Genomic DNA, 16,318 nt, shown 5'->3' with positions numbered 1-16,318 from the left:
CAAGGTTGCTCTGTTTTAACCTGAAGAAAGTCTATTTTTCTTTGATGGCTTTTTTATTCTTGGGTTTCCTTTCAAGCATTTTCATTATTTTTATGATTCTACATTAATATTTACAAGTTTATATCCCACTTACTTTCTTGAGCCTGCATTAGACAAGACGCTTTTAAAAATGTGTTTAAGTGGAGTTAAAGATAGAATTCCTCATTGTTCCTACCACTGTATATTGTGTGTGTTTTTTAAACTTCTACAACCCAAACTATCTATATGTTTTTTCCATTGTCATAAATTAATTCCAGAATTTGTTCTCCTTGCCCTGTTAACTTACCATTTTCTCCTGGTATTTTGTTTCAATAAAATTAACTTGTATCTATGAAATATTAAAAGTATTTATTGGGAGAACTGAACTCACCCTAGGAGTGAAGGTGGCATCATTGATAGAATGCATGTGACCATAAAGTGACTGCTCACAGTTACCCTAGGAAGACAAAGCAGAAATAAAATCAAATAAATGCCATTCAATGTGTGAAAGAAATCAAAAGGTAATTAATTTTATTTGTTTTAAAGTATTGCATTAAGTTTCCTTATACCAAGACAGTGTTCCTCTCAACTTTTCTTCCTCAGGGATTTCTCCCCAACCCTGGAAGATATCTTAGCCTCCATGCAGACTAGGTTGGAAGTATGACAGAGTTATACCCCTTCCTCCATATACCTTGACAAATGTGGGATGGGAATTAGTGATTAATGCCTGGAACTTTGATCCTTTAGAGCTGAGCTGTCCAATCGAGTAGTCACTAGCCAGCCATTTATATGACTATTTACACTTAAATTAATTAAAATTACATAAAATTAAAAACTCAATTCCTCAGTCATACTAGCCATATTCCAGGTGGCTATTATAGCAGACAATGTGGACATAGAACATTTCCATCATCAAGAAAGTCCTATTGGACAGTGCTGTTTAAAGGAATGCTTCTAAGACTGTGTGTTCTACAATTATTCATCAGAGAATCCTCAGCAGGATTTAGCCTTAGTTGCCCATAGGGTAACTGGATCAAGAATGTATCCTTTATTGGGTCTTGCTCTCTTCTTTAGCTCACTCCTTGCTTCTTCACTTCTACTTCCTGGGATAGCAACCAAATAAACTGCTTATACCACCCCCCCCCCAAAAAAAAGTATTGCTTTAGTCCAATAATAAAGTTAATACAGTCTCATGATTGAAAATACTAGGTTTTGCTATCAGCTACCACTCAGAATCAGTCCAGGCTATGTTCGTAAGTGTGTCATTAGTGCTTGTCTGTGCACTGGAACTCTAGTATCGTCACTTTTATGCTATTGAGCTGGTGGTGAAATTTCACTATATGACTCCGGCTTGCAATTAGCATAGTTTTCAAGCCATGGGGCCAAGTAGTGAAGCCCTTATAGAGGGTGCTTGTTTTCAGCACATCATTGCCATTACTACTGGGGATGTGGGGTTCTTTTTTTGTTTGTTTTAGATTATGAGATCATGTTTTAATTCCTGAGTTTCCACAGTTTGGCATTAATATCATTATATGTATAAAAATGTTATAAAACACTTTTAACACAAACTAAGCATTTGTTTTATGAAAACTATATTTCACATCTACCCATTCTGGTCATCTTTTCCAAATAATAATTAAAATTAAAATTAACTACAAAAGTTTCCAAACTTCAGTTTAAATTATTTCAAGCAAATTGGGCTCATAACACATTACACAGGGGCTTTAAATGTGGGGAGTTTCATTTTGAAACCAATGTTCAAAGGGCATTCTTAATTATCTTAGGGAAATAACACAAATTTTGTAGAAGAACCAGAGTTGTATCTGGATGTAGATTCTTGTTATGGGTTAAAATTCAGATTTAATTCAACAATGTATTCATTCAACAAATATTTTTGAGCAATTAATCTATGTCGGGCACAATTCTAGGTGCTTAGGATCTGTCAGTGAATAAAACAAAGAACTGTGTCTTCATCAACCTTACTTTATAAGGGGAGAGGGTGGAAATAGATATTTTAGAAAGGTATAAAGTGTGTTAGAAGATCCTAGGTATTGTGAAAAGAAGAAAAGTCAGACAGGGTAAGGGGTATTATGAGTTTTGGGATTGAGGGGCTAAGGGCAAACCAAATTATCAAGTAGAATGATATGGTTTGACCACACACAACAAGTAAGGTTTGAACAAGGATTGAAGCAAGCCAAGGAGACATTTGGAAAAAAAGCATTCCAGGAAGAAAGAAAAGGTAGAGCAAATGTCTCAAAGATAGGCGTTTACCTGGTGTGTTTCTGCAATAGCAAGGAAACCAATGTGGATGGAGAGAAGTAAATCAGAAGTAGAGTAGGCTTGCTAAAAGGCTTCATCTACTCTGATTACTTAGTCCTAAACCATTATGGCTGGAGGAAAGATTGCGAGATAGAGTATCGTCAGCATGTCTCCTCATTGTTATAGGACATTCATGGAATAGTTTGGAACTAAGCAAAGTTGGAAAGGTTTTATAACTAGGCTCTATTGAGTCCTCACTATTGCCATTGTGTTCAGCAAGTTACATTTCAAATATTTATTTACAGAACTAATGCATGCTGTTAATCCCTTTTCACAGAATGCAAAATTTCCCCACAGGAATTTAAATTTCACAAAAATATGTTGAACTACTCTGGCACTCTTTCAGGATCTCCCTTACCCATGTTATTCTGGTTCACGATCTTGAGACTGCTACAACTTTAAAACAATTATGCTGAGAACTTCAAATCCTCTAAATTACCAAAGTAGAAATAAATTACTTACAAAGCCAAAAAGGCAAAGTGTAAGATGTTATAAGCTTTCATGTGTTATCTTAGGAACTTTTATAGTTAATTTTCTCTTAGAATTAACATCATATATAGTTGTATAATATTACACCTGCATAGTGAGTGTTAATATTTAAAATATATATATTTAAATTAGTGAAATTTTTTTTGCATTATAAAAGTTTTACATTGGGTGCTCTTCTAATGTGAGAATCTCTAAACTCTTTGATTAATTGTTAAGGAAAATGGAGTTTTCTGATTCAAATCCTGAATGCCAAGTTTTAATTCAAAGTGGAATCTCTAAGGCACTCTTGAAAAGCCTTGGAAATATGGGGCTATAATGGAAATGCTGACGGACCACATTTGTGCTGCTGTAACAAAACCTGACTTGAAGATAAATGTTTCATGAATTAAGAAAAGTTAAAAAAAGCTTTTCTATCTAGCTTTGTTCCCAAGATAAAAGTGAATCTACTCTTTTTGTGGTACAGGGCATATGTGGGTTACTAATATTCTAGTCTGCAAACAGCCTTAATCAAAAGCAATACCCAAACCAGGATGTTAAAATTTGGAATATCTTCTTTGATGAATTCTTGTCAGGATTGTTTTCTTCCAAAGAAGTGGAAAAAAAAAAAGTAAAAGAGGGAAGAGTCTTATAAGAAAAAAAAAACATGTGACCCAATATGTCATTGCTCCAGTATTTGATTCTCTCAGAAAAGCTACGTGCAGTGATGATTGCGATCTCTGGCCCTGGGAATAGAAACGTCTGGGACTTAATTCTTGGATCTGCTACCTGATAGCTGTGTGACCTTAAACAAATTGCTTCACTTCACTGTGTGTCAATTGCCTCATTTAATTCTCAAAACAAACCTAGAGGTTAAATACCATTACTCAGGTAATGGTATTTAACCTCTAGGTTTGTTTTGAGTATTAAATTGGAAGATGCATGTGAAATGTTGGTGGAGTGCCTAGCACAAAGTAAGAGCTTAACAAATATTAGCTCTTTTTATTTTTTTAAAGATTTTATTTATTTATTTGAGAAAGAGAGAATGAGAGAGAGCACATGAGAGAGGGGAGGGTCAGAGGGAGAAGCAGACTCCCTGCCGAGCAGGAAGCCCAATGTGGGACTCGATCCAGAGACTCCAGGATCATGACCTGAGCTGAAGGCAGTCGCCTAACCAACTGAGCCACCCAGGCGCCCAACAAATATTAGCTCTTAACCTGCAACATAAACCACTGAAATGCTGATGACTTCCAAACCATTTCTGCCCTTAGCTCTCTCTTTCCTTAAAGACCCCAGTGAAGAGTAGTAGAGGAACTGGTGCTGCTTTTTCTACTTGTCCCTCGGATTCATCCCTGTGTGGCCCTGCCCAGAGTCTGTGCCCTGCTTTCTACCAACCACATCACTGGGGGCACTCAAGCCCTCCGGCGTCTGGTTGGATTCAGCCAGAGGGAAGCACCAGCAGGATATGAAAAAGCAGAAAGATATAGAGGGCAGATAAATGACTACTTTAGCTCCCTTCCTGTTCAGCTGTGATTTTGTCAGTGGTCCTGTTTTCTACCTAATTCCGCTCATGTTATGTGGGCCCTCTCCCAAGGCTACAGCTCCACCGTATCCAGTAATGTTCTCCTTCCCTTGCCCCTTCAGGCTTCCCATTGTTGCTAGCCCTTGGGTGCTGTGTTTGTTCCCTTAACACCATTCACATCTCTGTAAACATTCAACCTTCATGTGTCATCTGTTTCCTGCTGGTGATACGGCACGTCAGACAGAATATGCAAAAGAAGACCTTTGACTTACTACTTCTCAACTGCCTGTCTTTACTCTTGCCAAGTCTTTCCCTCTAAGTAAATGGCACTACCAGTTGCTCAAACAAACAAAAAAACCTTAGGCAATAACACACCTGAGAATTACAATACTTCTCCTTCTACCCCCACCCCCACACATCCCTCATCCAGCACATCAGCTTTTTCTTCAACACAAAGCCCTACTATGCCCACCTCTGTCCCTTTTTTACCATTACTACTCTGTGCAGGAAATCAGCCATCATACTGAGCCCAAAGACAGCAGGAGCATCCTTATTGGTCTCCTTGCTTCTACTCTCACCCCACTCCCCATCTATTCCTCTCACAGCAAGTAGAGTGATCAATAAAACCTGGATCAGATCATGCCATGCTCCTGGTAACAGCCACCTGAACAATTACCATCATACTCAGAATAAATTCCAAAGTCTTTACTTTGTTCCAAAGGCTCCATACTGTTTGGCTCCTGTCTGCCTATCTGACCTCATCCTTTACCATTCTTCCTTCTCATGCACTGTGCTTCATGAATATATTCATGTTTCTGCATGGTCAGGGCTTTCTGAGCAAACAGTACTACATCTGGATTAAAGGATGATTGAATAACAATCCAACTGTAAAGACAGAGATCTCTGGAGAGATTTAGGTGCATCTCTCTCTGAGGTATTCATTTACATTTCAGGGGTTGCAAGCCTAGAGGCTTATCTCTTCTCTTCCCAGAGAGGATCTGTTTACATTTCCAACAAAGATTTCTCCCTCTCCCCTCTCCCCATCACCTTTCCTCCTTGGAGGGGCACAAGGGCTCTGACTTTCATAATTTGGGGGTTCCTTTTCATGACACATGACCTCACCGTACCTGTGGGGTACACCTGGCTCTCGCAGCTTCCCCCCATGGGGAATGCGGAAATGGCAAATCAACATAAGCTGCTCAGTGAGTAAATAAATGGTCTGATCACTGATCCAGAAACCTCCTGTTTCCTGTCAGGATAAATAAATAAGTAAATATAGTCACAAAAACAACACTATCATATTAGCCTTCCTCTTCTTCTAATAGGCCTAGGATGTTCCTGCCTTTGAACGTCCTGCTTTGTCTACCTTGGATGTTTTCACGTTAGCTAAATACATGTCCTTGTCCTTCTTCCCATGCTGCTTTCAACTCAAACACAACATTTTCAGTGATGTCTGATATCTAATATTCCTGCCTCCTCTCCTGTATTTTCTCCTATAGTAGCAGAAACTTTTATAAAATCCCTTTCCTTTTTCTCTTGGGCACTCAGTCAGACTTGAGGTCAGGTGTGACAACGTGACTGAGTTCTGTCCAGTGTGACGTGTGCAATCATGCAATAAATCACCTGTAGGCCTGGCCCTTAAAATATCCCACACAATCCTGTAAGCTCTTTATTTTTATCTGCTTGCAGACTATACACAGAAGTGTTCTGGAAGATGGAAAAACACAAATGGAACTAGCCTGAGTTTCTGAACTACCATAAGGAGAAAAGCCACCAATCAGGACTTTCCAACTAGACATTCCATCAGTGAGAATTAAGCTTCCAATGTGTTAAGCCCCTGAATTCTGGGGCTTAACTGGGCTTCCCACAGGTGTTGGTATCCAGCGAATAGGCCACCCTGTTTTATTTTTTTCATGTCACTCATCATGAACTAAAATCATTTATTTATTTTTTTGAACTAAAATCATTTAAGAATTTGTTTCCTTGTTTATTGTTAGTTTCTTCCCACTAGAATATAATTCCACAAGAGAAACTTGTTTGAAATTTATTTGTCTTGCCCACCAGTCTTATTATCCCCAAAGCCCAAGACAGCTGTGGTAGGATTTGATAAACAGTTGTTAAGTAAAAAAGTAAACAGTTACAGAGTGATCACAACTGAAAATTGGAAAAATCTACCCTCACCAGATACCTCATTTTTGGTTAAATAGCTTGGTCTTCTTCCCAATATTTATTTTCATTTCGATTAGTCATGCCATATAATGTGCACAGTCTTATTTTTCTCAACTCCTTTCCCACAACATGGTTCTAACCCAGTAGCATATTTACCCATTGACTCTGTCATTATCTCTAAACAAGTACATGGAAATAGTTGATGACTCCTGGGGAAGGAGGCAGCTTTACACTGATTCAGTGTTTATTATGTAACTAAAGCCTTGTGCTAAGTGCTTTATTTATTATTACATTTAATCCTCAGTGACTGTCATATCTCTCATTTATATAAACACCACACTAAGTACTTTGCACAGAGTAACTCTTTTAATCTGTACCATATGAAACTGGTAATATATTAAATTCCCATTTATAGTTGGAGAAATTTGTGTAAAGGATTAGCATAATGTCTACACAAATAAGAGATATTACCAATTGTAGATTAATTTGTAGTCTTTTCTATTTCTTCTATTTATATTTTGTTGGCCACTGAGAATTTAAAAAAAAAAAAATCACCACTTTCCTAGGAAAAGACTCATTGTCATGGTAACAAACACCAGAACTAGTTTTAAACTTGTCCAATCAATTAGTAACAGTTCCATAGCCCTGCTTACAAGTAAACAACCAGAACTGGTTTTAAAACTATCTAATTAATCAATGACAACTAACTTCGGTGAACACTTCTTGAAAAGCCAAATAGCATCAGACTCATGATTTGGAAATTCAACCTACTGGCCAAAGAGTCACTACAGTGCACATGTTCCTAAAGCTCATATTAACATTCTTCCACCTCGAAAACAGACAAAAAGTAAGTCTTTATAACCACCACAAACCACTCTTCTAAGACTGACCTAACCCACTCCTATTTCTGTAACCAACTTTCCAAAATAAACTCTCCACAAAAACTGGATATAAAATCAGCAATTGGATCTGCTCAATTAGTATAACTCTTTTTCACTGAAGTATATGATAAATTCAGTTTTTATTTATTTATTGTCATTTGTTTTCAGATATTGACTGGTGGTCTCATCCCTTGACACCACAGAGAGGACTAAGGGTGTTTTAGTTGGCTGGGGCCACCATAACAAAGTACCATAGACTGGTGGCTTAAACAACAAAAATGTATTTTCTCACTGTTTTGGAGGCTAGAATATAAGATCAAGGTATTGCTAGGTTAGTTTCTTTCTGAGGCCTTGCCCGGACTTGTAGAAGGCCATCTTCTCCCTATATCTTCACATGGTCTTACCTCTGTGTGTATCTGTGCTCTAGTCTGCTCTTCTTATAAGACCATCAGTCAGATTGGAATAGGGCCCATCCCAATGACCTCATTTAACCTTAGTTACCTCTTTAAAAACCGCATTTCCCAATACAGTCACATTTTGAAGTACTAGAGTTAGGATTCAACATATAAATTTGAAAGGACACAATTCAGCCCAAACCAAAGGGTCAGAGATATCTTTATTTTAATATTCATAAAATATCTTAGGAGTGCAATAGCTATTGGGACATTAGCTGGCTGCAAGAGTCAAACTGTGAGATTATTTTATAGTATTTATTATATTGTATATAGAATTTACATATATTGCATCAATGCACTTTGAGCTAATATGCAATTTGAAAATGAAAAGTTGAATTTTATGTCATGTTTGAGCATATATCTAAGCAGATGAATATTATGCATGCATATAATATAATGGTTAAGAGCCCAGGGTCTGGAGTGACACTGCTTGGATGTGAATTTGGGCTTTGCCACTTAATATGTCCTTGGAACACTGTGAGCCTCAGTTTTTCATCTGTAAAATAGAAATAATATGAGTATCTACATGATGGTGCCATTGTGAGGACTGAAGTTAATTCATGTAAAATGCTTACATTGCTGCCTGGGACATAGCCAAATGCTCAGTAAATGATAATTATTACATAGTAACAATATGCAGATTACAAATTCTGTGATAGCAGAGATGACATCTATTATCTTCATCACTTCATAATGTTAACTATAGAGATGAGTTGGCTCATAAATAAAGTTTTATGTACATTTTTTCCTGCCCATAGCACCCTTTTCCTACTCAGCCAACTCATCAGTCCTGCTACACCCTCATGTCACAATACAGAAGCACTGTCTCCTCATAGTAGTATTCCTGTGTAAATTTCTAGAAAATAATTAAAGTAAAATACCTAAAAATGTTTAAGAAAAATTACCTAAGTAAAACTAACTGAAGTTAAAGAGAATTATATTGTGTAATTGTATTCTATGCATTTTTAACACATATTTTTTTTTTAAAGATTTTATTTATTGGAGAGAGAGAGTGAGAGAGAGAGCATGAGGGAGGGAGGTTCCTAGGGAGAAGCAGACTCCCTGCTGAGTAGGGAGCCTGATGCAGGACTCGATCCTGGGACTCTGGGATCATGACCTGAGCTGAAGGCAGTCACTTAACCAACTGAGCCACCCAGGCGCCCATATTTTATGCATTTTTATTTCAAATTTTAGGACCAAGGAAAATTACTATCAAAGAAAACAAAGCAAAATGTGTCCAAAGGTGAGCAGAATTAAAGTTTATACCAGCTGTGAAAAAAATATCCTCTTACTCATTACCAGCTAGATGTAGCTATTTCTATTATAGCTACTACCTTAGTTATCAAGTTTAAAAATTAATGTCCAAGAATTTTATAAAGATCCTTTTTTAATTGAACAGGGTCAAATGTTTAATATAATAATTTATATAACATTCACATTTTCTGCAAATCTTTTTTTTTTTTTTTTACCTTTTTCTTCTCCTTTAATAAACACATTGGGTCATATAGAGTTGTCATTTTTTTATATGTTCAAATGGTAAAATTCATTTCGTACACAATTTCATGTGGCTCAATTTAATACATAATAAAATTATTAATAAATTTTCTAGTTATTTCTAATTCACATCTCCAAATCTCTTTTTAATAACTTCATGAAACCAAAGAAATTTAACCTTATAGGTTTACAAATTGTTAAAGAAAAACATACTCCATTATTATTACTGAAACAATCTCACTGGCATATAAATTGGAAACAGAATAATCATTAACAACGACCTGGTTTTTGTTATTTCATATAAATAACTAACCATGTCTGTGAAAGATTGATTGCAGCTTTTAAAATGTTTGCTGAATCCATGTGTAATTAAGATGAGTTAAATATGCAAATGAAGTCTAATTAGCTTCATTTATTAATGTTAAGTTTGCCTTGTCTCTACATAATTTCTGCTGTGGATCTTTTTTTTAGTACATAGTATTTTTGATTTCTTTGTTCTAGATTGAATTGCTGAAGAAACAAGCTTTTTTTTCTAGAAGGAGAAAAAGCTTTCACATGGGGTTTTGTCTGAGTGCCATTTAGAAGCAAGGGTTTGAAAAAATGTTCCCAGTAGCATGAAAACGGAGTAAATTTTTATTATATGTATTTCCAACCACTTTCCTTTAGACTGTATTTAATTATTCCATTTCATCAAAGCAGCAAACCCTCTGGGAATTTCTTTTGATGAAAATGAGCTTTTGTCACTATGTCCATCACAGTGATTAAGTAGAACAGAGACTGGGTAGAACAGGAGGCATCAAATGAACCAAAGTTGTCTGTAGAAATACCTTTCCCTTGACAAAATATCTAAATTTTCCTGCATTAACAAAACAAACCTCTGTATGTAAAACCACCAGCCTCATGTAGTTTTCGTGTGGAAAACATTTAAGTCGGGCGTTTACAGGAAACAGTTATTGCAAACAAGGCAGAGTTGAGACCCGCTGTGTCGGGCAACAATGCAAGGAACAACAAAGTGGAACAAGTATTAAGGACAATGATGAATATGGGATGATGTCCTGAAGACAGAAGACATGACAAGAAAGAGCAAAGGGCAAATGTAGGGAGATTACTGAGCAGAGGCAGTGGAACCACAGTCTGAAAAGAGAAGAACTGAAGTTATATGAAAAGTCAACCTAGCAGGACCTTGGAAGTCAGGGGACATGGAGAAGGGAAGAAAAGTAACAGAGAAGGATGTGAAAGATCTTGCAATGAAGAGAACTACTTCAGAAAACACAAGGTTGAGTGGACTTCTTAGGTGAGGAGATTGTTTCATTGTTAAGAGTGGACTCAGGAATAGACACGGATGAACTGGATAAATTCAAGTGGCAAGAGCCAAAATGGAAGGTCAAGTGGAAAGTTTTACCAGGTCCAGTTGTAGGACACTGCAAAAGGTGTCAAAGCCCAGAGCAAGGGGCAAGAGAAACCAGGAGGAAAGCCAAAAATCAGAGCCAGAAGTAAGTAATCCAGCCAGGATGTTGAAACTAAGGGTGCAGAATAATTAAAAGAGGGCCCTGACCTCGAGAAACCTGATGCAGAGCCAGGGGGAAAGGGTCAGAAGAGTACTTCCATAGTGGTACAACTTTCTTGAGTTCTAGTGACTTCAGGCTGAGATGATCACACTTGCCCTACCTTCTTCTCGCATCCCTTCTTTAATGCTGCCCTCCTAAGGATAAAGAAATAAAATGAGTGGGAGAGAAAACACAATAAAAAATATTGAGATTTGAAGCAAATTTAAGAGGTAGGCTGAAAATCCTGTAGGTCCTGGTGTAAGGAGGTTGTATTAGTTTCCTAGAGCTGGCATAACAAAGTACCACATGGGGTGGCTTAAAACAAATTTATTCTGTCACAGCTCTGGAGGCTAGAAGTCTGAGACAAAAGTGTCATCAGTGCTGGCTCCTTCTGAGGCCTCTGAGGAAGAACACATTCTATCTATGCCTGTCTCGCTGTTTATGGTGATGGCTGGAAATCCTTGACATTTCTTGGCTTGCAGATGCAGTGTTCCAACCTCTGCCTCCATGTTCACATAGCATTGCCATCTGTGCTTCTGTCTTATTATAAGGACACCCCTACCCTACTCCAGTATGACCTTATCCTAAACGCTTACATCTGCAAAGACTCTATTTACAATCCAGTACCATTCACAAGTACTGGGGGTGAGGACTGGAACGTATCTTTTGGGGGGACACAGTTTAACCAACAACAAGTGGTTTGCTATTATTTAAAAGTTAATTGAAGGATTTAATGCAGTATGCAGCTTAGAGTCTTGGTGTGATCCTACTCCTGGGAGGATCCGACTTCTGAAGATGTCTCAGTTGAATTGTGGTTTTCAGTGAGGGGATGGATAAAGGAGACAGTTGGTTACCCTATATATATACATGTCCTTTAATCATTTAATTTTTATGTAAATAAATGTTTCCATTTATTTTATATTACTTTATATTTTATATTATATTTGAAAACATTTAAGAAAATTTTCCTTATGTAGTAGTTCTCAAAAAGTGTGGTCCCAGGCCCAACATCACCTGAGAAATGGTTGGAAATGCACTTCAGACCCACTGTAACAGAGCTCCTTGGGTGTGCCTAGTCACCTGTTTGTGTGTGTGTGTGTGGGGGGGGGTGTTTTCCCCCAAACCTTCTTAGTGAGTCTGGTGTGAGCACCAGGTGATTCTGCTTAGAGAAACTTGCTATGGTTAGGGAAGCAGCTGTTAGGTGAGGGCTGGGGTACTTTGACCTAAATAATGTGTCTTGAAGAATTTTATTAACAAAGAGGACCAGTATAACACTGTTACCCTAAGTCATTCATAAAAAATTAGAATATCTTTCCTGTGGTTAGCATTCTTTTAAAAGTCTTGTTTGTTCTGTAAGACTTATTTGAGACACTTCTAGGACCAGGATCTCCTACTGGACTCTTCTATTGGTGGTTTTAAGGCTTCACGTCTTCAGATCATTCTGCTGCTGATACTCCTCAGTCTCCCACACTTTTGTTTACCACATGCCAGGTGCCCCATGAGTATCATATATTAAATGATGTAATTTATTTATTACAAAAAATATTATAAATATTATCATCACCTTTTTAAGAAAGAAGAAACAGAGACACCAAGAGGTTAAGTAAAATGCCCACATTTACACAGCAAGGAGTGTCAAAAATAGATTCAAATCCAATTTGACTGATTGCAAAGCCCATATTCCTCCAACTACATACACTATTTTGTGTAATTTAGAGACCTAAATAGCCACTTAAACTAGTCAGAATTAATTTGCTTTTCTAAATTCTCTTTTCTCATCTAAAGCAAGCACAAAAGGTGCGGTACCAGGGTTTGGGTTAAAAAAAAAGGCAGTATCTTTGCTCTGATCTCCAGCTCCTAGATTTTCTGAGTCTGAAGTCTGACTGCTAAAATAATGTAATTAATAAAAATAAGTAACAAAGACTATGATGTATAAGAGCCCCTACATTGTCTTTCATCTAGTCAATATAAAATGTCTTAGCTGTTTTCTTAATTTTCCCTCAGCATTGTCATTTCACCAAGGATTGCCAGATTCTAGGTATTGCTTGAAATTTACTGAGAATTTAAACACAATGATTAAGTTTTTGCATTACTGCCTCACCTGGAATTCTAACTTTCTAACTTGGTTCATTTAAGAATTGCTACGAGTAAGGGAACATGATAACTGTAGTAAAGTTTAGCATTTTAAACATCTTGAATTCAGAACATAACAAATTATTTAAACAAAGTGATTTCCCTACCAGATTGTGAGATTATTATTGCCAAGTGATATATAATTTGGTTAGTATTTATAGCCTTTCTATGGTGCTCTATGTATCATATGTTTAATACAATTTGCTGAATACATTAAAGAAAAAGAAAGCTAAATAGTGCCTTCTGATAGTGAGGTGGGAAATGAAGGAAAGTTAGTGACTTACTTTTTTCTCCGTAGTTAGAAGAGCTAATTTTGAAATATTTTATGTCATTCTATATTACTTTCTATTTTGCTGAGATTATCTTTGCTTTCAACGATATGTGTATATTAGGCTTAAAAGAAGCAATGAAAGGGCAGAGATTTGAGGTGCCCTGAAAGATCTAAACACAGACCCCACAGGTCGCACAAAGATGGATGGATCCTCAAGCTCTAACCACTCTTCTCATCGATTGCTGCTGTCTTCTACTATGGTAGAGAAGGCAACTGTGCCAGTATCCCCCCCACTTTATCTCGGCAAATTGAATTGAGTAAGTGAATGTATGGTTTCTGGAAATCCAAAAGATATACCTTATAAGGAAATTATTTTGATAAGGGCATACAGTTACATTTGAAAGTAATTCTATGTACATTGAAGGTACAAATTAATTACATACTTTTTTTAAAGATTTTATTTTTAAGTAATCTCTACACCCAACGTGGAGCTTGAATTTACAACCTGGAGATCAAGAGTTGCATGCTCTACCAACTGAGCCAGCCAGGTACCCCCTAATTACATACTTAATTTTATATAGAATAATCTGTATTTATATATCCATGTATCTATGTATATCATGTCACTACCTCAATCTGTAAAAGCTGTAAGTTTTAATAAATTTCCCAATATTATTTTCTCACATAATTATATTTCTAGTGATACCTCAAATGATCAGATTCGTTCAACTGTTTAAAGAGGGAAAAATGTAAAATGAAAACACTTGCAATTATCAGACCCACAGAGGAGGAGAAATAATTAGCAGAATAATCTTTGATCACTACACTTTTAATGCTTGTCAGACAGTTTTTGGGATGTCTGATTTGATGGAAGTGTTTTTTTGTTTTTTGTTTTTTCTCTTCTGGAAATAAGCTTCCCTGTGCCCACTTAGCCGCAGAATCACACAGATGGGTCCTAGCAGACATGCTGGGGGTATTTTGCCTTCCTGCCCCATGCAGACAGAGTCAGAGGGTATATTGGAGCCCATCTAAACAATAAGCTGTCTCTCTTAAATTGAGTTCCCTAGAAAGTGGAGCCTGATGCAAGACCTAATATTCTAATGCTTTATTTGGGAGGTACATACCCAGGCCAGCTAAGATGAGAAAACAGAGTAGTTGAGGGGCAGGCAGGATATGAGGCATTACTCTATTGTCTTCTAAGAAAGCACAGCAGGTTATACTCCCTGACATACAAGATTTCTGTGGACCAGATATAGAAAAAAACGATAAATAATCCATGGGATGGAAGAAAGAATAGGATTCAGTTAAACTTTGCTTCTTGGAAATCAAAGTCCCCTATATTTCTGGGGTGTTACCACTTAGGTAATTTGGCAGCCATGTAATATGCCTGATTCTCACCTTCCAGTGTGGTATCTAAAAGTGGTCAGTGGAGTCAGTATTCTTGGCACAGGGCTAGTCAGCCTGCCTGCAGGGGGCAGGCACGGGGCCAGGGGAGTGAAGAACTCAGCACTCCCCATACAAGTGACTGAAGAGCTCTGGCTGGTGCAGTCAGCAAACATGTGGAAGATTTATTTCTGAAATAATACCTGTTTCCAAAATTCAGAATAGGGACTTAAATTGTACTTTCACGTTGAGTTCACTTCTTGGATGGATGAGACATAAAACCCAAAATCTGTGGTATAAACTCTTCCCAACACACGTTCAGAGGAAAAAAATAAAGTGTATCTGTAGAAGAATAAAGCAGACATGCAGGTAGAAACAGAGGCAAGAGAGAGAGCTTAATCTCAGGATCCCTGAGGCCTCTTATTCCTGGTTCCAGCCCTTTACAAGGTACAGTTGTATTCTTGCCCTTAGGTACCCAGAGACGTTTGTGACCTGTTGTTCATATTAAATAGTTTTTCTTGGGGCGCCTGGGTGGCTCAGTTGGTTAAGCATCTGCCTTCAGGTCAGGTCATGATCCCGGGTCCTGGGATCCAGCCCCGCATGGGGCTCCCTGCTCAGCGGGGAGTCTGCTTCTCCCTCTCCCTCTGCCTGTTGCTCTGCCTGCTTGTGCACTCTCTCTCTCTCGCTCTCTGCCAAATAAGTAAATAAATAAAATCTTTAAAAAAAATAAGTTTTTCTCTACTTGCTCAAATTTGTTCCTTTGTATATGGAATCTAATGCAATGGATGGTATATCCATACCATCAGATTATAATTCATAAATGAAATATCTTCTTGGCCTCCTTAAAGTTTGTTCTTAGGTTTCTAGATTCTAGGGATTCTAGATTCCCTCTTCTCTTCCTACACCCCCCTCCAAGGGGCCTTGGTTCATGTCTACAGCTTCTTTGCCGCATACGTATGATGCCTCTGTAACTTATGTCTCCAGCCCAGATCTCTACATTCAACTTGCTATTGATCATGGTACAACTGGATGATCCCATGACACTGACCATATCACAAACTGAACTCATTACCTTGTGCACAAACCTCTCTAACTGATGATCTGACCACTGTTTACTATTGAGTTTGCCCACAAAAGAACAATTAACTTATATCCCACAATCACAGTCCAAGGTATATGCTATTATAAGAACTACAAAAGGCCAAGTAACTTGCTAAGGCATCTTATAATTAACAGACTCAGTATTTGAACACTTGTTTGTCAGAATCTGAAGCCTGTGATCTTTTTATTACGGCAAAGGCTCTTTCTTAAAACACACATGCACACACATACATGTACACACATACATACAGGAATAGAACTAAGAAAAATGAAACTGAGATATTCTAATTTTTACTTCAGACCATCTTGTTAATGTCATTTTACTTTCAGTCATGTCCTTATTTTAATGATTGATTTTAACTTACAGCTGATCTTTTGGGATGAAAATTGGTATAAAATACTTAACCCCCAGATAGCTTCTTTCTGTTAACCAATATATTGTAGATATAATTCTTCAAGATCAGATGTTGTGCCTTCAAGTAGTGCAGACTAATTTTAATATTGGGCTAAACAAACTTTAATCAAGAAGATAAATATGCCTTAAATCATGCAAGGCATTC

At 37.3% G+C, this 16,318-nt stretch overlaps 1 protein-coding gene across 1 annotated transcript in view; it reads right to left on the bottom strand.

The window, feature by feature from the left end:
- The window catches only part of SPAG16 (sperm associated antigen 16), a 943,524-nt gene that overhangs the window by 289,621 nt on the left and 637,585 nt on the right, over window positions 1–16,318 (bottom strand). Inside the window, exon 14 of the mRNA XM_064587011.1 lies at window positions 410–475. Coding sequence (XP_064443081.1) covers window positions 410–475 — 66 coding nt within the window. The remainder of the gene's footprint in view (window positions 1–409; window positions 476–16,318) is intronic.

The sequence above is a fragment of the Mirounga angustirostris genome, unplaced genomic scaffold (genome assembly GCF_029215605.1).
Source record: "Mirounga angustirostris isolate CCGP_5_RB_7025 unplaced genomic scaffold, mMirAng1.0.hap1 SCAF_3, whole genome shotgun sequence".
In the NCBI taxonomy this organism is placed as follows: domain Eukaryota; kingdom Metazoa; phylum Chordata; class Mammalia; order Carnivora; family Phocidae; genus Mirounga; species Mirounga angustirostris.
The sequence above is the reverse complement of the archived record's forward strand: the minus strand, read 5'-3'. Positions and strand labels throughout refer to the sequence as shown.